General features: G+C 37.8%; 2 protein-coding genes across 2 annotated transcripts; both read left to right on the forward strand.

Annotated features, from left to right (window-relative positions):
• Window positions 1–272: 272 nt before the first annotated feature.
• Window positions 273–3,685, forward strand: slc35g2a (solute carrier family 35 member G2a). The gene is made up of 2 exons (XM_067453060.1): window positions 273–511; window positions 1,821–3,685. The coding sequence occupies exon 2, from the start codon at window positions 1,851–1,853 to the stop codon at window positions 3,096–3,098; it is 1,248 nt and encodes a 415-aa protein (XP_067309161.1). The 5' UTR covers window positions 273–511; window positions 1,821–1,850; the 3' UTR covers window positions 3,099–3,685.
• Window positions 3,686–15,862: 12,177 nt separating this feature from the next.
• On the forward strand, window positions 15,863–24,924 carry nck1a (NCK adaptor protein 1a). The gene is made up of 3 exons (XM_067453061.1): window positions 15,863–16,016; window positions 23,068–23,777; window positions 24,321–24,924. The coding sequence occupies exons 1-3, from the start codon at window positions 15,983–15,985 to the stop codon at window positions 24,513–24,515; spliced, it is 939 nt and encodes a 312-aa protein (XP_067309162.1). The 5' UTR covers window positions 15,863–15,982; the 3' UTR covers window positions 24,516–24,924.
• Window positions 24,925–24,967: the final 43 nt, after the last annotated feature.

Genomic DNA, 24,967 nt, shown 5'->3' on the forward strand with positions numbered 1-24,967 from the left:
TTTATGTTGGAGAACTCGCACAATTGGTTGCTGACTAAATACTTTTTGTTTGCCCCACAAAGTGCCAGGCACTTTTATTCACCTTGCTCTGTAATCAGTTTAATAAAATAGCTGTATTTATTCATTTCTGTTAATTTATAAATATTATTCCTGTCATAGTCTAATCAAGAGTGATTGAGTGATTCAAATGCTGTTAGGTGAAGTTGTAGCTACTGCGTCAATGACACGCTCCTCCTGAATGATGACGCACGCTAAGAGCAAATGCTCCTCATCATATTCAATGCATGCAGCTCGACTGAGATCTCAGAATCCAGTAACAAGCAGCTGCCGCTGTGAAACCTACTGCGAGGTGGTGCATTGATGTAATTCATTTAGACACATCTTTAAACGTTTCCATACAAAAAGACAGGGGGGGAAATTAAACATATTGCCTCAAAAATGCAACAATGATCTCTGAATTTAAAACGTTAATTCGCGGATCTTCAATTGCGAGAGGCATCTGAGAGGACAGGTAAGATTTCGCGTTTCTTTGTCATTGCGCAGGTGGTTGTAAATCGAAATATGCGACTTACCTGCTTAAAATGTGCACATTGATTCATATAAAAGGTATATTGGGCATTCGAGGTAAGTTATCATGTATTTTAGGTATGAATAACGGGAGAGTGAATAGCCTGCATTCAGTGCTGTGTAGTAGTAGACAGTGTCCCTTCTGCTCCATTCATAAAATCATTATCTGGAGTGTAGTCGGTTCCTCTCTGCTAAATGTCACTCACATACGACAGCTTCATCCGCTGCTTTCTGCGTCATGTGACATCATCGAAACAGGCGTCATTATTGACCATGTCCTGAAAATAGCTTGGCAAAACGGGGCTAGTTGTCACACTTTTTTACTCCGGAGAATATTTCTTGAGGTAGGTTTATTAATGGTATGGATGTATTCCCTGAAGAATTGACAACAAAAACTTCGTTTCCATTGATCAGGTGGGAAAGTAGCCTAAAACAATTATATTGATTAGAATGTGTGTAAACTTGCCCAATGAAAAACAGCATAAAATATAATTTACAGTGATTGTGAAAAGTGTTTGACACCACCATGGAAAACCACTGCTAGAGAAAAGCACAGCAACCATAGTTATTAAAATAAAGGTTGCACATATTGATATAAACACTATATATATATATATATATATATATATATATATATATATATATATATATATATATATATATATATATATATATATATATATATATGGGACAGCAGACGTTTATAATGTAAAATAACTGCTTTTGAACTTTCTATTCATTAAAGAATCCTACAAAAAAGTATTAATAAGCACAGCTGTTTTAATGTTTGAACACTGATGATAATAAGAAATGTTTCTTGAGCAGCAACTCATATTAGAGTGATTTCTGAAGGATCATGTGACACCGAAGACTGGAGTAATGATGTTGAAAATTCATATTTGTCATATAAATAAATGACATTTTAAAATATATTCATATAGAAAGCAGTTATTTTAAATCATATCAATATCTCACAATATTTTTTATTACTTGCATGTAAAATTAAAAAAGCATTGAACTAATCTAATTTTTTTGTAAAGAAAGAATTTGTCTTTGATTTTATTTCATGATTTTGCAAAGTCATAGTAATAATCGATCCAGATCTAAAAATACTTCGAGAACACATTCTGTATGCCACTGATGCCTCTACTTGAGAAGTTTTTGTGCACTTTCTGTCCATTTCAAAACGGCTTGTCTTAAGTTTTAATTATAATATATTTAATTTGCATCAAAACATTTCTCTTTACATTCAGGAGCTACACGACAGCTGGTATTGGAAGAAAATGGAGGATTCACCAACAAAGCATCTGCTAGGCTCAAAGAAGCGAGTCAAAATCCACCCGAACACAGTGACGGTCAAATACGCCACTCATTTCCCCCAGCCTGGAGACGAGGGCTATGACGACGCTCCATCTTTTGAAGACTTTGGCTCATTTGTCGAAGAGACCTCAGACAGAAAGAACCTTACCGACAGCAAGTCGGGCAGGACTTTTTTCGGTGCGCCTGACAGTCGGTCCAAACCGCCTGGGGACCAAAAAGAGAAAGGTGTCGGAGGTCAACTGCAGAGCTTCGGGGAGGCCTCCGTTTTCGCCTCACGTATGACATGGGCCGCTCTGTTCGGGGCGGCTCTGGCCCACGGCTGCGTGGCTCTCATCACGCGCCTGGCTGCCGACCGCTCTAGGGTGCCATCGCTGGAGCTTCTCTTCATTCGCTCGGTCATCCAGGTGTTGTCCATTGCGGTGGTGTTTTATAACCAGGAGCCTCCCTTCGGGCCCCAAGGCTACAGACTGCGTCTTTTCTTCTACGGCGTGTGCAATGTCATCTCCATCACGTGTGCGTATACCTCCTTTGCCATTGTGCCGCCCAGCAACGGCACCATCATGTGGAGGGCCACCACGACAGTCTTCAGCGCCATTCTGGCGTTTTTACTCATCGATGAGCGACTGGGGATGACAGACGTGGTCACGGTTGTCAGTAGCGTCTTTGGCCTCTGCTTGGTCATGATTCCAAACATTGTAGGTGAGCACAGATCTCTGGGTTTCTGGAAGGAGGCTTTCGGGTACACCATGACGGTGATGGCGGGCTTAATGGCGGCCTTGTCCATGATCATATACCGGGCCATCAAAGAGAGGGTGAGCATGTGGACAGCTCTTTTCACCTTCGGCTGGACCGGAACGTTGTGGGGAGTGTCGACTATGTTCATCCTGCAGGAGCCCATCATCCCACTGGACGGAGAGACCTGGGGATATCTTATCGGCATCTGCGTCTGCTCCACCGTGGCGTTCCTGGGGGTATATTACGCCCTCAACAAGTTCCACCCCGCACTGGTTAGCACCGTGCAGCATATGGAAATTGTTGTGGCAATGCTTCTGCAGCTGATTGTGCTCCACATGGTTCCTTCGGTGTACGACATCATTGGGGGCGTCATCATCCTCATCAGTGTTGTTGTGCTGACGGCCGTAAAGCTTTACTGGGTGGGCAAGAGCAAAAGACAGGAGTATGAAGAGATCCTCGATTCACCAATAAAGTGAATCAATTACAAAGTTATTGTTTTATAAATATTTTTGAATTAATGCTACCCACATGTGATTGAGGTTATTGTGGATGTTTGAGAAAAAAAAAATCTATGTGAAGTTCGCGTCTATTGATGAAGTGCCATTGTGAAGTTGTCTTTGACTGCTGTATTATGTGAAGCTCAAAGAGGTTATTGATTTGTATTACTATAATAAGTAATTATCATGTCAAGTTTGGTTATGTGCATCCAAATAAATGTCTGCGCAGAGGAGCTGCAATGATACTTTCATAAATATGGACTTCCAAATTGACTTGGTCAAGGGTGCCCTCTGTTGGTGTTTAGTGTTCATGTGACCCTGAGAAGCGGAGTAATACTTTTTAGCACAGCCTAAATTTAACTGAGTGCATCAAATCTGTTTTGGCAACAGTGATTCAGGCTGGTGTTGGCCAGAGCTTTTCTGTTGGCATAGGATGTCATCATTTCCAGTTTAAGGGGGGATATTTTGAGTCTGTTTGAGTCATGCACTTATTCCCTCTAGTTTACGCAGAACTGAAAAGTTATAACCAATGTACTGTAATACAGTTTTTCCCAATTGTTTACAGACGTTCACTGAATTTTTGCATCATTTTCCCAAAACCACTAACAAAAAATTCAAAACTCTACAGATTTATAGCAAAAGCAAACACTGCATTCTGTTTTATCACTCTCCAAAATGTTCCAGACATTTTTTTCCCCACCACAATCACACACACACTATCCTTGTGGGGACTCTCCATAGACATAATGATTTTTATACTGTACAAACTGTATATTCTATTCCCCTACACTAACCCTAACCCTGATTGGGTTAGGTGACACGAGTGCCCATGAGTCAGAGTGAGTTCAGGTTAAAGTCCCAACCGGGATAGAAAATGTACACACACACACACACACGCGCACACACACACACACACTCACACATGCACACACACACACACACACACACACACACACACACACACACACACACACACACACACACACACACACACACACACACTCTCACAGACACACATTTTTGTGAATTGTGGGGACATTCTAGCCTGGATGCCAGCCGAACTTAGCCCCGCCCACAAATTTTTTAGGTCGGGCAATTAATATTCTGACTAGAATTGAGTATGACCACGTCAGGCTAGGGACATTCCATAGGCACAATGTTTTTTATACTGTACAAACCATATTTTCTATCCCCCTACACTTGCCCCTAAACCTACCCATCACAGGAAACATTCTGCAGTTTTACTTGCTCAAAAAAAAAACATCCTGTATCATTTATAAGCATTTTGAAAAGTGGGGACATGGGGAATGTCCTCATATTTCACCCTCTCCTTGTAATACCTATGTCATACGTCATACCCATGTCATTATACACATTTCTGTCCTGATATTTCACAAAACATACCCACACACACACACACACACACACACGGATCACTATCTCTGTGAGGACTCTCCACAGACATAATGGTTTTTATACTGTACAAACTGTATATTTTATTCCATTACACTAACCCTACCCTTCTGCATTTTTTACCCTCCACCCCAAAAAACCCACTCAAAAATGTTTGATTAATAAGCTTGTTTCAACATGGGGACCCCACTGACCCCATGAGACAATGTGCATTCAAAAACATAAAAACATAATGAAAAACATGAACATTATGAAGAGATCTGTCTACCAACCAAAAGAAACTAGATGTAAAGTATTGTTACAGTATTTTATACCTTTATAATTATATGTTAAAACAAAACAAAACAAAAACACACAAATGCGTCTTTTGAATACTTTTCATACCTAGGAGAAAATCAAAGTAAAACATTCAGTAAGATAAAGGGTTTTCTGTACAAAAGTAAAAAATGAAAGTGGCTATTTAATAGTACATTCTCTCACTCACACACACACACACGTGCAAACTTACGCACGCGCGTAAGAAAAATGAATTAGGCTGCATCCTTCATCCCATTTGATCTGGTCCAAGTACCTCATCTTCAAGAGATGTTCCTGGCTAAACAGTAGGGAAAGAAAATTCTGGAGTGATGGATCCAGCCGTCAAATGCGACAACCTCACCACATGCATTCTTCAGTGTCATGAGAAGAAGAGGATGGCAGTCATACATTTTCCATCATCGTGACAGAAATAAAAAGCCTCTAGGCTTAGGAATGAGGAATATGTTAGGAGGAACAGAACTCTGGGTGGTCGGTTGAAGACCAGAGCAGTCCGATGGAAATGTATGTTGTCCCAGATAGCCTGGGCTCCTCTAGTCCACCCCTCTGCTTCGCTGGAATTATCTAGCTCCTCTATCACCATTGGCACATTTCAGGTTTTGGTGATTGTTTCATGGTCCAATTTTAGTGAGTAAACAACTTGGGAAAAAACTGTTTGACTATATGTTTTGGCAAGGAGTTAGCAATCTCATATTTTAGGTTAAAGCCAAAATGTTGCATGGTTATATCCCAATTAAGTATCATCACAAAGGCAGCGTGTCTAGGTTGAAAACACAAATTTTCTGCGGATTAAAAAAACAATGCATGATCCATATAAACACAGGATTGTTCATATAATCATCTCATTTTTTTCAGAAACAAGAGTAATGTCATTTAAATCTGAGAATGTCCCAACTGTGTCTTAGAGCCAACGTGGTACTGTTTCAAACCAAAAAAAATTCAACGATTTGTTTTCTCTTTAATAAAAGCATGTATTGATTTTATTGTGCATTTTATGAGAATATAACACATTTTGTAAAAGCTACACTGTGTAACTTTTTTAGTTTATTCTTAGCTAAAAACACTTAATTCTTTCAAAAATATATGTGCTCATTAATGTATATTTACTTCTTTCAAGTAATAAAGTATTCTCGTAAGTTTATAATATGCCATTGAAAATACATACGGGTGAGGGGTTCGAATGCCAGTCGCCATGTTGCCCCTCCATCTTGAAAGAACATTAGCCAAAGAGGGACATACCCGTAAATTCAAGCTTCGCCTTCGAGCGTTTTAACACTCGATGGCACCGTGTCGAATGTGAAGAGGGGGATTGCCATGTTAATCTTGGACTAAATCGGCCACCGTAGGAGTTTAAACAAAATCAGAATAGAGAGGAACAGAAACGATTATTCCCTGGATGGTCATATACCTTTACACCGCTAGATGGGGGAAAATATCACACAGTGCAGCTTTAAGCTGTTAAAAGAAAACAAAAGCTCAAGCACAACGGTTTTGAACGTTTTATAGTAATTCTTCAAAGTGTCCACATGGTGGGAGGAATGGACCGAATAATTACACAACAAATGGATACATAGTGAATATATAGTTTAATAGATTTCAAAATGATAAAATGCATACATTAAAAAAAATTATAAATAAAACTAATGTATCTTTAATTTAATTACATTTTATTGATTAAATTTCAATTAAAAAATATTTCAATTAATGAAACCAAAATAATGGCTGTACAAAATTAGAAGAAGAAAGAAACGAATCCCCTATTATCATACACTTTTATACATATAGGCCTAATTTTTAAATCATCTAAGTGTGCACCCATATTGTCTAAAAAGACACATTCAAATAATGTCAGCACATTAAAATTTGTAGGCTTAGATTTGTGGCTTTGCTGTTATCATCAACACAAGCCTGAATTTCATCCCATAACATCAGCAAGCATTTATTGCCTCCCTTGAGAAATAAACAAGCCTGGATCAAGGATGACAATCAGTGTTACTGCTGCTTCAAAGCATGGCAGTCTGATGGCGCTGAAACCAGAGCTTGTGCTGGAGTTTAGCTCTCTGACATCATCATTTGCAGATGTGGTCTCTTGCTTGGTGGATTTCGACTCACAATATTACTCACAGATGGACTTTTAGTTCTTAAGAGTTGCCTGATTCTAAAAAATATATATAAAAAAAACCTTGCTTGAAAACATACATACTTGAACACAGCTACAATACATCCACCCATCACGGTCTTTCCAGGCTCCAGATGTACCAGATGACTTGAATATGAAGATATTCAAGATATTCAAGAATCTGAATATGTAACTTTATGATCCACAGAGGAAGGGAGAGCTAAAACAGGATATGTAAGCCTGAAGTGAGAGGGGTGAAGTCTCACATGTCATATATCTCATATCCAGGAAGTTTTGTCTTTATAGCTTTGGATATCCCCAAGCTCTCACGTTCCTGAACTCATTTCGGTCTGTTTTGTCCCATAAACCCATGCCTCTATGGATGTCACCCACTCTGAGACATGTCTAACCCTGCTTCTGAATGCATAAGTTTGGCGTTGTGAGGAAGGAGGCCAGTCATCCAACTGTGTTTGAGTCAGAACACACATGGTTTGGTTTATATACTTGGCCTACCACATCGATTGGATGTTCCTGTTTTTTCTGATTGTTGGTAATTTAGAAACGTTACACTCTTAATTTTGCGTTCCCTCACCGGTGTCAGAAGTTGAAGTGATGCAATGGCCCATGCAGTTAAATGAGAACATTTGTTTTTATAGGTGAAGCCTGAGACATATATTGCAGCAGACCTGACTTCATGCGCATAATTCCATAAATTATGTTCATTTATCATTTATATTTTTTATCAATGCTGTCTGATCACAGACCTGACACTGCAAAGTGCTTTTTTCGGTACAGGGGCATATTGCAGAAAACTAGGATAAGGGATTAAGCCGAGATATCTTGGTGATCGTGTCATCTGTATGCAAAATTTAGTACACCGCTGTCGGATTAGATTAAGACCCTTGGTTAAAGGGTTAGTTCACCCAAAAATGAAAAGTTCACCCAAAAATGAAATTGATATCATTAGTGACTTACCCTAATGTCGTTCCACACCCGTAAGACCTCCGTTCATCTTCAGATACAGTTTAAGATATTTTATATTTAGTCCGACAGCGTATGCAAGTGTATGCACACTATACTGTCCATGTCCAGAAAGGGAATAAAAACATAATCAGAGTAGTCCATATGTGACATCAGTTAGTTAATTAGAATTGAAGCATCGAAAATACATTTTGGTCCAAAAATAACAAAAACTACGACTTTATTCAGCATTGTCTTCTATTCCTTGTTTGTGTTCAAACCTCAAATAAAGATTCAAACGGTTGTGAATCAGTGAATCGATCAATGATTCGGATCGCCAATGTCACGTGATTTCAGCAGTTTGGCATTTTGGCATGCAATCTGAATCATTGATCGATTCACTGATTCATAACCGTTTTAATATTTTTTTATAGATTTAAAAATGATTAAATGCATACATAAAAAAATTATATATAAAACTAATGTATTGAATTACATTTTATTGATTACATTTCAATTAATAAATATTTTGAAACAATGTAACAAATAAAATGGCTGTACAAAATTAGAAGAAGAAAAAAACTAATCCTCTAATACGTTTATTCATATAGACCTAATTTTTAAATCATCTTGTGCACCCATATTGTCTAATGAATAGTGTGTATACACTTGGATACGCTGTTGGACTAAATATAAAATATCTTAAACTGTGTCTGAAGATGAACGAAGGTCTTACGGGTGTGGAACGACATTAGGGTGAGTCATTAATGACATCAATTTCATTTTTGGGTGAACTAACCCTTTAACATAAGACAAGACGCATTATTTATGTGACCAGTATCATGACAAGATATCATGGACAAGTTGTGTTTTTAGAAAGGCAAATGTCCAATATATATATAATTAATGATTTACAAATACAGGATGTATATTTACCATATGTTTTGCAATGGCTGTTTATTTTTTATGCCGTTTTTTTGTCATTTGTCTGTTGTGTGAAATACACACAAGCCCAGCATGTTGGCTCTGGTTTCCAGTGTAGGGCAGCTGCAGGCCAATCGTGTAGTAAACAGCTGCCATGCATTTGTAGGTTTTGGATGGGTCAAGCACTGAAGTGTTTGTTCTTTTATGTTCTTTTTTCCTTCCTTTCAAGCTGTTATGAAAAATAAAGTGAAAGTGAGGTTTATTTTCCATTCACGATATCTCATCATTGTCTAATTATGGCAAGGTAAATGCTGGTGGATATGAAAGCCAATTTCCGCCACATAAGAAAAAGTTAATATGTCTTAGAACGTCATAGTTATGAGATAAAAAGTCAAAATTATGACAGGTCAAATTTGAGATAAAAGTCACACTTATGATATAAATGATGACAAATTATTACAAAAAGTTAAAATTATGAGATAAATAATCGGTTACATGAATAGCGAGAAACTATAATTATAAAATTAAAAAACAATTATTTGCATGAAATTCTCATTGTTCTATTAAATTGAATTCTCATTATTCCCATTTCTCACTGTTTCATAACCACATTCAACTTTCTCATAATTTAACCCCTTAACTGTCACCCCCTTTTTGAGAATAGACAAAAATGCCCTATCCAAACTTAAATTCAAGAATGGCTTGGAAGACCTAAGGTTGATCTCAATTTAAAGACAACACTCACGCAAAGAATATTGCTGAAGTGAAAGCACTTCAATGTATACAAATATATGAAAAGGTTATGGAAGTTTACATTTACTGTACACACAAGTTGTGTCTAACCAAATTTGAAGTTAATATCACAAAAATTAAGGTTCCCATGAGATTTTCCCATGAGGCACTTAATAGCCAAAGGGTGTCATACACATTCCGTAGATTTTTTTTAATGTATTTTCATATAACAAATTACATAATTTCTGTCCAAATATCGCATCTATCAAAAAACAGTGACCAATATGGAACCTTGAGACTCAGACCTTTCAACAATGCGTGTTTTGTCAAGATTAGAAAAGGTTGTTTATGAAGTAGTTAATGTAAATTCCGTCCCGTTAGAAGTATTTAGAGTACAGTTTCCATGGTAAAGCATTATGTCCGATTTTAAGTTTTTCACAGAATGAATTTTGAGTTCGTAAACTTTCGATGTTACCTAATTTATGTTATATTAAAATATATGATATGAAAAAAGGCGTTAAGAGAGAAACAGTGCATCCGGAAAGTATTCACAGCGCTTCACTTTTTCCAAATACTTTTATGTTACAGCAAAAAACAAAACAAATCACATGTAGGCCTACATAAGTATTCATAGCCTTTGCCAGGAGACTCAAAGTTGAGCTCAGGTGCATGCTTTTTCCAATGATCATCCTGGAGATGTTTCTATAACTTGATTGGAGTAAACCTGTGGTAAATTCCGTTGATTGGACATGATTTGGAAAGGCACACGCCTGTCTATAAGGTCTGTATATAAGGTCCCACGCCTGTATATAAGGTCCCTCAGTTACCAGTGCATGTCAGAGAACAAACCCATGAAGTCATAGGAATTGTCTGTGGTCCACCGAGACAAGCTTGTATTGAGGCACAGATCTAGGGAATTATACAGAAAAATGTCTGCAGTATTGAAGGTCCCAATGGTCGCAGTGGCCTTCATCCGTAAAATGGAAGACATTTGGAACCACCAGGACTCTTCCTAGAGCTGACCATCTTCCAACAGGACAATGACCCTAAGCACACAGCCAAGATAACAAAGGAGTGGCTATGGGACAACTCTGGGAATCACCTTGAGTGGCCCAGCCAGAGCTCAGACTTGAACCCAATTGAACATCCCTGGAGAGATCCGAAAATAGCTGTGCACTGACGCTCCCAATCCAACCTGATGGAGATTGAGAGGTCCTGCAAAGAAGAATGGGAGAAATTGCCCAAAAATCTGTGTTTCAAGCTTGCAGCATCATACTCAAAAAGACTTAAAGGTCCCGTTCTTCGCGAATCCATCTTTCAAACTTTAGTTAGTGTGTAATGTTGCTTTTAGAGCATAAATAATAACTGTAAAATTATAAAGCTCAAAGTTCAATGCCAAGCGAGATATTTTATTTAACAGAAGTTCCCTTTCAAAGCCTACAGCGAACGGCCGGTTTGGACTACAGCAGGAAGTGCAGGGATGTAATGACGCCACTAGAACCGTTTGTTGACTAACCCTCCACCCACAAGAACACGCAAATAGGGGGCGTAGTTTTGTAGCTCTCTCACGTGGAGAAGAGCGCGCATTCAGCGCTTGCATCTTCCTGTTATGGTAAGAGGCGGGACCTATCCGGGCAAAGTGTGCTAAGCTGCTGTCCAATCACAACACGGGAAGCGCTGGCCCAATAAGAACTCGTTACATGTTTCTTCATAGAACAAGGAAGTCATCAGGCCGTTTTTAGGACAGAGGAAACAGCGCTGTACGGATAAGTAAATTGTGTGAAAAATACTGTGTTTTTTTACACGCGAAACATGAACTCATGTTATATTGCACACTGTAAACATAATCAAAGCTTCGAAAACACGCGAAGAACGGGACCTTTAAGGGCTGTATTTTGGTGCCAAAGGTGTTTCAACAAAGTATCGAGAAAAGGCTGTGAATACTTATGTACATGTGATTTTATATTTATTTGTATTTTTTTATTTTTTTGAAAAGATTTTAAACATACTTTTCGAACCCATTTGATAGAAGGCATTTAACAGAACCCGTATGATAGAGCCCATTTAATAGAGCAGATCTGATCCCATTTGAAGAACGCATTTGATAGAGTACATTTGATAGATAGAGCCCATTTGAAAGTATCCATTCAGAACACATTTGAAAAAAAACATTATAGTGTTAGATATCGGCTCCATGGCCCTGTTTCACAGAAAGGTTTTAGATTAAACCAAGATTAGGCCTTAGAAAAAAATAGGACTTTTAAGTATAGCTTTTATAAACATGCCATAGAATAAAACATCACTGATGTGCATCTTGAGACAAAACAATGACACTGACATATTTTACAATACATCAGTGCAAGATGCTCTCAGTCAAAACTTGCTTTTTAGTCTGGGACTAGGTTTAAGCCTTGTCTGTGAAACAGAGCATATGTAAGAGTTCTCATTTAAACTTTATAATATTTTTTCTTTCTCTAGCTCTGTCTCGTTCACTCTTTACGTCTCTTTTTCATAATATGGATGCTGCTTATATCATACTTATGTCCTGTCCCTTGTTTCAGTCCTTGAACCTTCTCATACACTTCAGGAAGCAATTCGGCTCCATGTAACCTGGCCCTCATTCCCTTAAATTACAGCTCTGTCCACTGGACCAGGTGCTCCGAGGTGAATTCGACAGCCTCTCTTTCACAATAGCTCTGCAGGTTTGTAAACAGATGACTCGGACATTTACACAGCTAAAGGGTTGAGAGCGCTGTGAGAACTTGTTCCTGTTCAGTTTAGTTTACTCATATTACACACATTATTGAACCACTGGGGGAAAAACTATAACCTATGAAGACCCACATAGGGCAATAAACTGTAGTATAAAACTGGTTTTGCTTCATGACCTGTGTTATGGGCATGTGATGTTTTTATTATTTATTTATTTATTTATTTTTAATACATTTGCAAAGATTACAAACAAACTTCTTTCACTTTTGTGTTTTTAGGGTATTGTTTGTAGAATTTAGAAAAACAATTATGATTTTAAGCCGTTTTGGAATAAGGCTGTATACGGAATAAGTATATAGAATAAGTATGTAACATACTAAAATGTGGAAAAGTGAAGTGCTGTGAATACTTTCTGGATACACTGCATATATGTACATGTATATCTGGTTTTGTGCTTTTGTCCATTTTTTATATTACTATTTAAGTTCATGTATTTTTATTTCAGTTTTATTTCCTCTTAATTGTAGTGCTTCAACTTAAATTCAGTTTGTTGCCAAGGCAACATTTCACATTTTTTATTTATTTCTACTTCATTTTGTCATGCTCAGGTTTGGATGCAAATACCAAAACTGAGGTAAAACTCAAACAGGTTTGTTTGCAGATAACACAATGCATAAACAAGAGATGAAACGTATCGTTAGAAAATGAGACTTGTATGGTTGGCTTTGATTCTTTGGATGCATCCAAAATCACATACTTTCTTGAGTAGGTACTCATTCTGATTAAGTAATTACTTTATGACAACTAAAAAAGTATGTTCTATAATATCATATGAATGTGTAGTATATATTCTGGACATATGTTGCACCATGTTGTCATTATCATGTGACCTACCAGTGTCAGTTAGTGTGTTGAAGCACTCACACACACACACACACATACACACACACACACACACACACACGAGAGAACAATGTTGATACAAGGGATGACTGGAAGATGACTCGGGTGACTGGAGATAAACTTGGATGAAGTAACAGCAGTAGCTAACAAGTCAGGAACATAACGCAGGTTAGTATCAAGGCAATGTAGCATCAGACAAGGTCAGAAATGAATGAGGGAGTGTGAGTGTTCTCTATAGTGCTGGAGATAGGGCTAGATGAGTTCCAGGTGTGTGTTGTTAGGTGCCAGAGTGGATGGTGGGATATGTTTTAATAGTTTTAGTTTCAGTACTAATAGAAAGCTATACCTTCAATATGAACATGTAAATATATGACGTGTCAATGTTTATTTCAGTTACATTTAGTAGCTGCTTTTATACAAAGCACCTTACGAAACAAGCAATTTGTTACAGAGCCAAACATTTTTATAGTGTACAATTCCAAGTTTATTAGAAAAGCTAGACTAGGAAACAAGCTAGAGCAGAACTGAAAATGTTTTTGAATAAAATTGCTGCATGTTTTGTGGTCCACCAGAGCATGCACTCTGTCTGTAAACTAAAAAATTGATATGATCAATAAGTCGCGACAACATACATTATATTGCCAAAAGTTTTAGAATTTCAGACTTTCCATGCACATGAACTTTTAATATTGAGTTGGCCCACCCTTTGCAGCTATAACAGCTTCATTTCTTCTGGGAAGGATTTCCACAAGGTTTAGGAGTGTGTTTATGGGGATTTTTGACCATTCTTCTAGAAGCGCATTTGTAAGGTCAGGCACTGATAGGCCTGGCTCGCAGTCTTCGCTCTAATTCATCCCAAAGGTGTTCTATTGGGTTGATGTCAAGACTCTGTGCAGGCCAGTCAAGTTTTTTCACACACGCTCATCCATGTCTTTACGCACTTTGCATTTGTGGGCCATCCCCCAACTGTTCCCAAAAAGTTGGGAGCATGAAATTGTCCAAACTGTCTTGGTATACTGAAGCATTATGAGTTTCTTTTCACTGGAACTAAGGGGCTAAGCCAACCCCCTGAAAAACAACCCCACACCATAATTCCCCCTCCACCAAACTTAAACTTGGCACAATGCAGTCAGGCAAGTACTGTTCTCCTGTCGGCCACCAAACCCAGACTAGTCCATCGGATTGCCATACACCACGGTATGCTTTACACCACTACATCCAATGCTTTACATTGCACTTGGTGATGTAAGGCTTGGATGAGCTTCTCTGCCATGGAAATCCATTCCATGAAGCTCTCTACGCACTGTTCTTGGGGTAATCTGAAAGCCACATGAAGTTTGGAGGTTTGTAGCATTTGACTATAGAAAGTTGCCGACTTCTGCACACTGTGCACCTCAGCATGCGCTGACCCCGCTCTGATTTTACGTAGCTTACCACCTCATGGCTGAGTTGCTGTTGTTCCCAACTGAATGAATGAATGAGGCATTTATATAGCGCTTTCCTACTGTACACCCAAAGCGCTTTACACTCATGACAGAGGTCTCTCCTCAACCACCACCAGTGTGCAGCATCCACTTGGATGATGTAACGGCAGCCACAGTACAACAGCGCCAGTGCACTCACCACACACCAGCGATAGGTGGAGAGGAGAGAGGGTGATAGAGCCAATTTAGTGGATTGGGATTATATTTGGAGGCCATGATTGGTAAGGGCCAATCGAGGGAATTTGGCAAGGACACCGGGGTTACACCCCTACTCTTTACAAAAGTATAGTACTGTATATATATATATACTGGAAGATGACTGGAAGACCCTGAAAGTGTTTGAGTGTCACAGAAGTGTCACAGAAGACCCTGTAAGTGTTTGAGGCCCAGCCAGTCCCTACAGATTGTACAGAAAGGACCTCTTGACAGCCATTGGATAAGGACAGTATATATATACTGTACTATAAGTACAAAAAAATACAAATAAAAAAAAAAGCAAATGTTTTAAAAATTGAAACTCTTGCAACAACAATATACACTACTGGTCAATAATTTGTAGTCCGTCTTTTTTTCTTTTTTTTTAAATAAATCAATAATTTTATTCAGCAAGGATGTGTTAAATTGATCAAAATTGATAGTAAAGAAGATTTATATTATTTGAAAATATGTTTTTATTTTGAATAAATGCAGTTCTTTTGAACCTTTTATTCATCAAATATATTAGGCAGCAGAACTGTTTCCAACACTCATAATAAATCAGAATATTAGAATGATTTCTGAAGGATCATGTGACACTGACTGAAGACTGGAGCAACGATCCTGAAAATTCAGCTTTGCATCACAGAAATAAATGAATATAATATATATATATATATATATATATATATATATATATATATATATATATATATATATATATATATATATATATATATATATATATATATATATATATATATATATATATATATATATATTAAATTGAAAACAGCAACTGATCTTAAGTTTTTCAGTTTAAAATAGGTGGAAATGTTTTACAGTGTTATGTTAGTTGCCCTGAGTTTTCACAGAAGACCCTGTAAGTGTTTGAGGCCCAGCCAGTCCCTACAGATTGTACAGAAAGGACCTCTTGACAGCCATTGGATAAGGACAGTCATGTGTGGGGGGTGGAGAGTCTCTCTGTCAATAACTCTGGACTTTCAGGAAGTTCTCATGGAATAGCTGCTGCTCGGTTACAGAGAGAGAGAAAGAAAGAGAAAGCGGTAGTGTGTGAGAAAGGGAGGCTGCTCGCCGAGCTGGGAATGGATATGGCCAACCTTTTTAAACACTTCTTTCGTGAGTACATATTTATGAGTACATCACTTTTGCTTAACAAAGTTTTTGCCATTGCTCTGCATGTACTGCTGACATATTAACTTATTGTTAATCATATCCCTGAAGAAAGAACCATGTCTGCGAGTTTCTTCATACTTGATGTGATTTTTAAGTTATATACTTAGATTGTCACCCCTTTGTGTTTGTCTTGCCCAATATGATCAGCTGAAAGTGGGCAGATAAGGGTTTCAGACTATTTGCAAAAATCCCTGTCCTCACAGTCTTCAGAAATATTGTTCAGTTTGGGATTATTTTGAATTTGTGTTTCTCTTTCATCATATAAAGAATTAAAAAGTTATTACGAGTTTAGTGCTTAGTGGTATGTTTCTGGTTTCATGTGTCTCTGGGTTGTAAACCCTATGAGTCACTTATAATGTCATACGCAAAACCGCAAGCTCATTGACATACATTTTACAGGGCAGTTAGGCTACACTCAGGTACGTCAAGTACTTTCTTTTTTCAATAAAATCGGCCATAAGAGAGGGAGGAAATAGCACCAGGCCCTTCAGGGTAGCTTGGACAGTCTTAAAAACAAAAATCAAAGCAGAAACCCATGCAGGCCCCCTCAACCTCCTCTACTGTCAACTTGAGCTGCTCCTTGAAGGCGGCCGGAAGCTGTCTAATTCAACGCAGATTTCTAGTGCAGGAAAACAGAAGGATGTGAGGCAATGAATAATTGAGGCCTTTGACTCTGGGTTTCTTTCTCTCTCATCAAGTTCTTCTTTCCCTTTGTAACACATTAAGAATTTCAGAGTGTTTTATTCCACACACTACAGTGGACATGGCAGTGGGGCGTCTTGACTTGGCAGAGTGAAGCAGCGGATCTTGCAGGACAAAAGAACAGTAGCAATGGGACAGAACACTTCAACAAATGAGACTCCTTATTTGCGTTCACTTGTTTGGTTTGCTCACTTTTGAATAGCCGTATTTGAAAATTCGGGAGAAGAGGGGAAAAACTGCAGGCTGCTCTGATGGCCTCCTGCCAGCTCTTTTTCTTGCTCTCTGTGTCTGCCTTTCTTTCTCTCTCTGTGCATTAGTATTCCGTGGAAGTTCAGAGAGGCTATTGTATACCAAACGGAGGCGTGACCGATTTCTGCACAAAGGGAAAATGTCTCAAGTGTTATTTGTGTAATTTTGCATTCAAAAAATCGGTTGCGGGAAATTAGCCACAAAACAAAATAGATCGTCCGTTGAAATGAGAAAGAAAAGGGAAGGGCAGCTGTGAGGTCAAAAGTGAACAGAAACACATGCTGAAGTTCATTACGGGTTTATATTCGTGTGGATGCGTGTGTGGCGTCACTCTGAGAATTAACGACGCTACCTTTGCTGACAGTTCTTGGATGCTACATCTGTTTGTGAAGAGGTTATTTGTCTTATGATGTCATTGGTGGAGTGAGCTCAGCCCGGACAGAAACGAAGGCAGGGTGATTTGGCTGCGTTCGCTCGGTTCCTGTCGTGGATATGAGAAAGCAGCTTGCCACGGGTCACATTACATTGATAATCACACTGAGCTTTTTCAAAAACCTGGGCTAAGCGAGAGATCTCATTCAATATCGAGGGCAGATGACAACAAAATTAGGTCAATTCTAAATGTTCTGTTGTGTTCCATGGGGAAAATGGTGAATTTGGAAAAAAGCCACATGCAAACTCATTTCAAACCTGTTACAAACCCTATATTCATTGAATCTCTGTTCAGCCTTTGGGTTGAACTCTGAAGAACAGAAGACTTTGTGACAGTCTCAATGCTATTTTAATATACTTATGATGCCAAGGTTTTTTCTTTAGGGAGAATTCCGCCTTATCTCTGCTTTTGAATGTTTTTCCGCATGTGGAAAACTGGGAAATTGACTGGAAAGCTGAGCTGCCGTTATTCTGGCTGTCAGAGGAAATGAAACAAAAGCAGACAGGACACAGTGCCTCAAGCTCCGTCCTTGAGTCACGTCATAAAGACAGTTAAGATCTGTATGGATCCTGCTTTCATTACCCTTGCCTGGAATTTCCATTTGAAATAAAATTTCAACTTCATTGGCTTTTCCACACATCCGCGTGATAGTTTTACCTCTCGAAATGGTTGCATCACATTGACCATGATAGTGATTTATCACTGACAACTTGCTTCCTTCCAATTTTATGCATGGGTGACTTTTATGTTTCCATGGTTATTTGGAATACATCGGCTGTTACGGATGAGTTTGGAAAGTTTGATTTTGATGGAGCCGATGAGCGCTGTAATTCCACACATTTGAATGCGTTAACTGGATCACGAGGCTGCTTTACATTCCAACGCTCTTCCCTATTTTTTGTGCTGGTGGTTATTTTATGCTCTTCTATCTTCTGCTTTTTCTTCCTGTTGATGTTCATGATTAGGCAAAAAATAGATTTCCTTTTCATTTGGAGGAGGCGTATATATATATATATATATATATATATATATATATATATATATATATATATATATATATATATATATATATATATATATATATATATATATATATATATATATATATATATATATATATATATATATATATATATATATATAGGCTAATTGTGCCATTTTTTGGACATTTTAATAAGTAACACACACAAAAAACAAACATGTATGGATATTCTTAGTGAATAACCAATCTTTTATTATGTTGATGTTGATGTCTGATGTATATAATAAAGGATTGTGTCTGAAGAGATTTTATGTTGTTTACATTAAATCTATGCACCTCCAATATGTTTTGTATAGCTTACTGTATTCAGCAGTTTGGGATCATTGTGATCATTTTAAATGTAAAAAATAAAAAATGATACGTCCATTATCTAAAGTGCTATAAAATTATAACTAACAATAATATATTTTACATATTTTCAAACTAAATTGTATTTTTTAAAACATGTAAAATAGATTTTAAAATGTATACATTTACAATTTATTGCTGTCAGTCGATTAAAATAAATAACTAATTAATCTCACACTTTTCTGTAATTAATCGTGGTTAATAACACTTAAAATTATATATTTTTATATTTTATAATAATTTCATATTTAATCTCCAAATGACTTGTAGAAAAAACATAAAGACAGGAGCCTATATTTTAAATATTTTTAATGGCATCTTTTTATAAAAGAAGGCCCCATATTTTTTATAATTATAAATGTAATTATAAATGTAACTACAGAAATGAATAATCAAATAATTGTCATTTTTCAAATTTAAGCAGAATGTAAAACCATGTACACAATATGTTTATTGTATCAATTATTCATTTAAATGTTAGTACATAGTAGTTAAGGCCATTTAATATAAAATGGGTTCCAGAATTTTCTTTTTGTGGGTGAACTAACCCTTTAAGTACACTCACGTGTTTGTCCGATTTTGGTTTCAACAATGGGTTAAAAGAAACATGTTTCTCTAGAAACTCATCAGCCTATTGTTTGTCTGAAGACTTTTCCGTGAACGACTAGAAGAGAGCAAACTAGATCCAACCGGTACAAAGAGAAGTGGACAGCCCTGCTGCACAACAACAAGATGAGAAGTACATCAGAGTCTCTCGTTTGAGAAACAGCCCCTCACTGGTGCTCAGCTGGCCGCTTCTTTGAGAAGTACATGTCAAATATCAGTTTCAAGAAGAGAAGCCTCTGGGAAGCTGCTGGCCTTTAGGCAGAGTTTCACAGATAAAGTTTAACTTGAAACTTAAATAAATAAATAAGTTGTGCTGTTGTGGGAACCGTTCGATTACAAGGCCAGTGAGAAATTCCCTAAAAAGCCTGTGGGAACACCTGTGAGAAGAGCTGCAGAAAGCATGATGAAACTTCAGCTGAATATGTTCATTTAATTTAATTCATCCTTTGTGGACAAGTATCAGTTTATTTTAAAAGCATAAACATTTCATATAGCGATTTCAAACTTTTAGTACTGTTGTGTAGATATTTGTTTCATATTTTACTCTTCCTGTGCAGAGTTCGATTTCCATCTGATCCACATTTTCTGAAAGGAGAAGGAGATGTTGACAGCACTGGGTGTGTAGCATTTGTGTAGACACTCAGTGGATTCAGGCCCAGAAATGAGTATGTTAAACTGATGTTTCATTGCCAAATCACAAAATTGGAATTTCTCTCTTCTGGGATCAGGGTGTATTTTCCTGACTTGATTTAGTAGTCACGCTAAACAATTTATGCGAGATTGTAAACCTGTCAAACGGCAGTTTGCTTACTTTAGCATGCTCAAGTCATGATGAAAAGAGATGATAGCCCGTCTAATGATGTGCAGATTTGAAATCTGTAGCACTCAAATTGACAGAGGGAAAAATAATTCTATAGTTTTTTTTTGTACACTTCACATCATAAATTGTTATATGTAAATTAACTTGTATGTCTTTATCTGATATGAACAAAATGTACCTCTGCATTTCCAATTGTCAAATGTCAAATCAACTTCAACCCAAATTCTTAACTGTTATAAATTTAGTAATGATTTTAACAATTATAAATCCTCACTTTATTAGCAAACATTACTAATCTTTGAGTGAACAATTAATCCGTGCAAGTTAATAGCCTACACAGAAAAAAATATTTGTTTGCCGTGGTAATCTTTAATCACAATCTGAAAAGTTACTTCCAGTCTGGAATGGCGTTTTTTCTCAGATGATGTCAGTTTGATGGCTTGGGTTTGAAAATCCTAAACCACTCATCTCCAAATGTTAGTTTGCTATTAGCGAGAGATGGAGAGGAGTGCTGAGATAAAACCCTGCCCTCTATTCAATATTCAGCTTCACTTGGAAATACGTCACAGCAGTGAAATAAAATCAGTTGCAACTTCTGGTGCACTGGGACTTTAAGAACATTCATAATTGGGATTGAATGCCGCGTTCCAGGGTAACCCGTGTTTTTCAAACCTTCTACCTGTGAAAGTGCACTGGAACCTCCGTCAAACCTGTGACTTCCCACCTGTGAACTCGTACTAGATCGATGTAATCCCACTTACGAGTTCTGACGTCACATAGCCTGCGAAACAACAATGGCAGCCCCTAGGATGCGGTGTTTATGGAAGTCATGCAATTAAAACCAAATTGTTTATTAAAATAGGGTATTGCTTGGAATGGAAAATTTGTAATCACTGAAGATTATTTAGAGTGTGTTTTTATTCATACAGGAGCTAATATGTGTCTCTGCCATGCAGGACACTTCTATGTTCAACACTCTTACCATGTGTGGAAAACTACTGAGAGGGATTGTTTTGACAATGGGGCTATAAGAGATTGTGACTTCTGTTATGTCTTCAGTTCACACTCAATGCAGGCACTGATGACTGTGTTGACTGTGGCTCTTTCTTGCAAGAAATAAACCTTTATGAAGATAATTGGCTAATGTTTGTCTCTTATTCAGTAAAGCAACGGAGTTAATTATTTTGCCATTATATGCTCTAACGTTATTTAACAGCAAATGTTATGCATTATCAGCAGCTTTTCTAGCGTCAGCTAATTGTCAGTCCACTGAGTGCAAGAAAAAAATAATACCTAATACATTTCCAAATATGGCCAGCAGCCATATCACCCTGTAGCCCAAGACTGGTTTCCCACTGAAGCTAAGCAGGGCTGAGCCTGGTCAGTACCTGGATTGGAGACCAACTGGGAAAACCAGGTAGCTGCTGGAAGAGGTGTTAGTAAGGCCAGCAGGGGGCGCTCACCCTGTGGTCTGTGTGGGTCCTAACGCCCCAGTATAGTGATGGGGACACTGTACTGTCAAAGAGCACCGTCCTTCAGATGAGACGTTAAACCGAGGTCCTGACTCTCTATGGTCGTTAAAAATCCCAGGAGGTCCTTCGATAAAGACTAGGGGTGTAACCCCGACATCCTGGCCAAATTTGCCCCTGTCCATCATGGCCTCCTAATAATCCCCATATCCTGATTGGCCTAATCACTCTGTCTCCTCTCCACCAATCAGCTGGTGTGTGGTGAGCGTCCTTGCGCAATATGGCTGCCGTCGCATCGCACATTGGTGGTGGCTGAGGAGATTCCCCCCTTCTATATGTAAAGCGCTTTGGGTGTCTAGAAAAGCGCTATATAAATGTAATGAATTATTATTATATATACAAATAATGTAAAATAAAAGGTATAACAGCTTCTCTTGCCTTATGCGCTTTTTTCTCCCCCTTTTTCCTCTAATAAGCAAGGAGTAAGCACCTTTGGTGATTAGAAATGATTGTAAACAAAACGAGCATAAGCCCCATACGGTCCGGCATGCTTGATCTCGGCGCTCAGGCAGTTTGGCGTGACTTAGCCCAGAACGCTACGAAGTCGTGACTTATGAGCTCAAAAACCTGCCAGGAAAACAGCCAAAACGTAACTGTCCAACTTCCCCTTTATTCACTCTGATGTAGGCCTACACTACATTTCAAATTTATTTTTTAAGGAATTAATATTTTTATTCTGTAAGGATGCATTAAATTGATAAACAGTAAATACATTTATAGTGCAAAAGATTTATATTTAAAATAGGTTATGTTCTTTTGAACTTTCTATTCATCAAAAATAAATAAAAATAAGCTGTACAATTGTTTGGATATTACAACATGGATATTAATAATAATAGTTTTTAAGCAGCAAGTTTTATTTAGCATATAATAATTGATTTCTGTAGGATCGCTGAAGACTGGAGTAATGATGCTAAAAAATAGAGCTTTGACATCATGTGAATAAATTACATTTTAAAATATATTCAAATAGAAAATGGTTATATTTCACAATATTACTGTATTTCTAATCAAATTAATGCAGCCTTGGTAAGCATAAGAGATAAAGAAAACAAACATTAAAAGAATATTTGAATTGTAAGCTTTTGAATGTTAGTATATTCTTATATTCTTACAAATTGTTTGAATAATTTAAATGTGACCATTTCTATGTGGCACATTATAAAGATTGTAAGTTTGCAATGGTAAAATAACAATATACTAGTTAACACTAATCATTGTCCATATGTTCATGTTAACGGTAAAAACACTTTCTATGACTGCAGGGATTGGGAAGGTGAAGCAGAAAGGCTGTGTGCGAGATTTGCCCTCCAGCGCAGAGAAACATGACAGCGATGAGCGACTGTATGACCTCAACCTGCCCGCACTGGTGAAGTTCAACTACACCGCAGAGCGGGAGGACGAGCTCTCATTGGTGAAGGGCACAAGGGTCATCGTCATGGAGAAGTGCAGCGACGGCTGGTGGCGAGGAACCTATAATGGCCTTTCTGGGTGGTTTCCTTCCAATTATGTCACAGAGGATGTGGACAGGACAATGAGGGGCGACTCCATGAGCTCTCTCAAAGATAAACTGGCCTCTGTGGGGCACAATAACAACGGCTCTCAGGTTCTGCAGACTGTACAGGCACTTTATAATTTCAGCTCCGGCAATGTTGAGGAGCTAAACTTCAACAAGGATGAACTTATGGATGTGTTGGAGAAACCTGAGAATGACCCTGAATGGTGGAAGTGTAGAAAGGAAAACGGGCAGGTGGGTTTAGTGCCCAAGAACTATGTTACAGTTGTACAGAAAACGCATAAAGAACTGGGGGATTCGGGACCACCTGCTTCAAACTATGACATTAAGCCTTCTATGGATGGAAAGTTTGGAGGAAAACAATGGTACTATGGGAAACTGACACGGCACCAGGCTGAGATGGTCTTGAACCAGAGGGGTGCGGATGGTGACTTCCTCATCAGAGTCAGCGAGTCTACGGTAGTTGAATTCAATTGAAAATCTGTATACAAATAATTATTTTCTAATTAATATAAACAGCTTCTGGTGGTAGAAATGGAATTTAGCATTTTTTTCACATTTATTTATTTAAAGCTGCTGTCCGTCACTTTTTTTGTGTTCAAGAGTTACAAAATTTTTTATAGTGAGAATGTACAACATGAATCCATTTTCCAAACCGTGTTTTTGTCTTGCCCTGAATCATTATATTAGACTTATAATATTATAATAGATATAATGTAAAATTAACTGTCTTATAAGTATTATAAAAATACTTATCATAGTGTTTTTATTGAGACTATTTCAGACCAGACGGATAGGAACTGCTGCGGAGGAGCACATAGACATAAACAGAGAGAAGTAGCTCCGGCTGTAATGTTCTTCCACAAGACGCATGCAGTTCTGTTTATTAACAGCTTTTTATTAACCACAAGTTACGGACAGCAGCTTTAAGCACTTTTTGTGTATGTCACAAACATTTTAATTTGTGCTTTATGAACACAACATATCATTTTTACTTTCCAGCCAAACGACTTCTCCATCTCTCTGAAGGCGGTGTACAAGAACAAGCATTTCAAGGTGCAGCTAAAAGATGGACTGTACTGCATTGGCCAGCGCAAGTTCAGCTCCATGGAGGATTTGGTGGAACATTACAAAAAGGCCCCCATTTTTACCAGTGAGCAGGGAGATAAACTGTACCTGATTAAAGCATTAACCTGAGCCTATACACTACAGGAGCTACGGACTCTACGTCTAACCCTGTCATCTATCAGCGACAACATGCTGTCTGCTGATTCTGCATTGGGAGAGTGTCAAGACTTATTTTGTTCTATGGTGTATTTACAATGACATTCAGTAAATATGTTTGCTTTAGCATTGCTCCAATTTGGGATATTCGAAAATGTAATTGCAAACTTTAGATTAATATCAGGATGATAAGCTATCATTGTAATGTACAGTTGGTCCAGTGCAGCAGTCCAAAAAATAATTTCACATGCTCTTTTTGTGTACTTGCATAGGCTTTTTGTGATTGTCAATGACATTTAAAAAGTGAAGAATGAATGAAACTGCAGATCACTACAGTCAGTGGCTGCATATAATATCATGAGCCCCCCAGTGGACAGAGAGAGAATGGTAGTTTAGTTACTAGTTTAGAGTAACTCTAAACTAGG

Source organism: Pseudorasbora parva, chromosome 9 (genome assembly GCF_024679245.1).
Source record: "Pseudorasbora parva isolate DD20220531a chromosome 9, ASM2467924v1, whole genome shotgun sequence".
In the NCBI taxonomy this organism is placed as follows: Eukaryota; Metazoa; Chordata; class Actinopteri; order Cypriniformes; family Gobionidae; genus Pseudorasbora; species Pseudorasbora parva.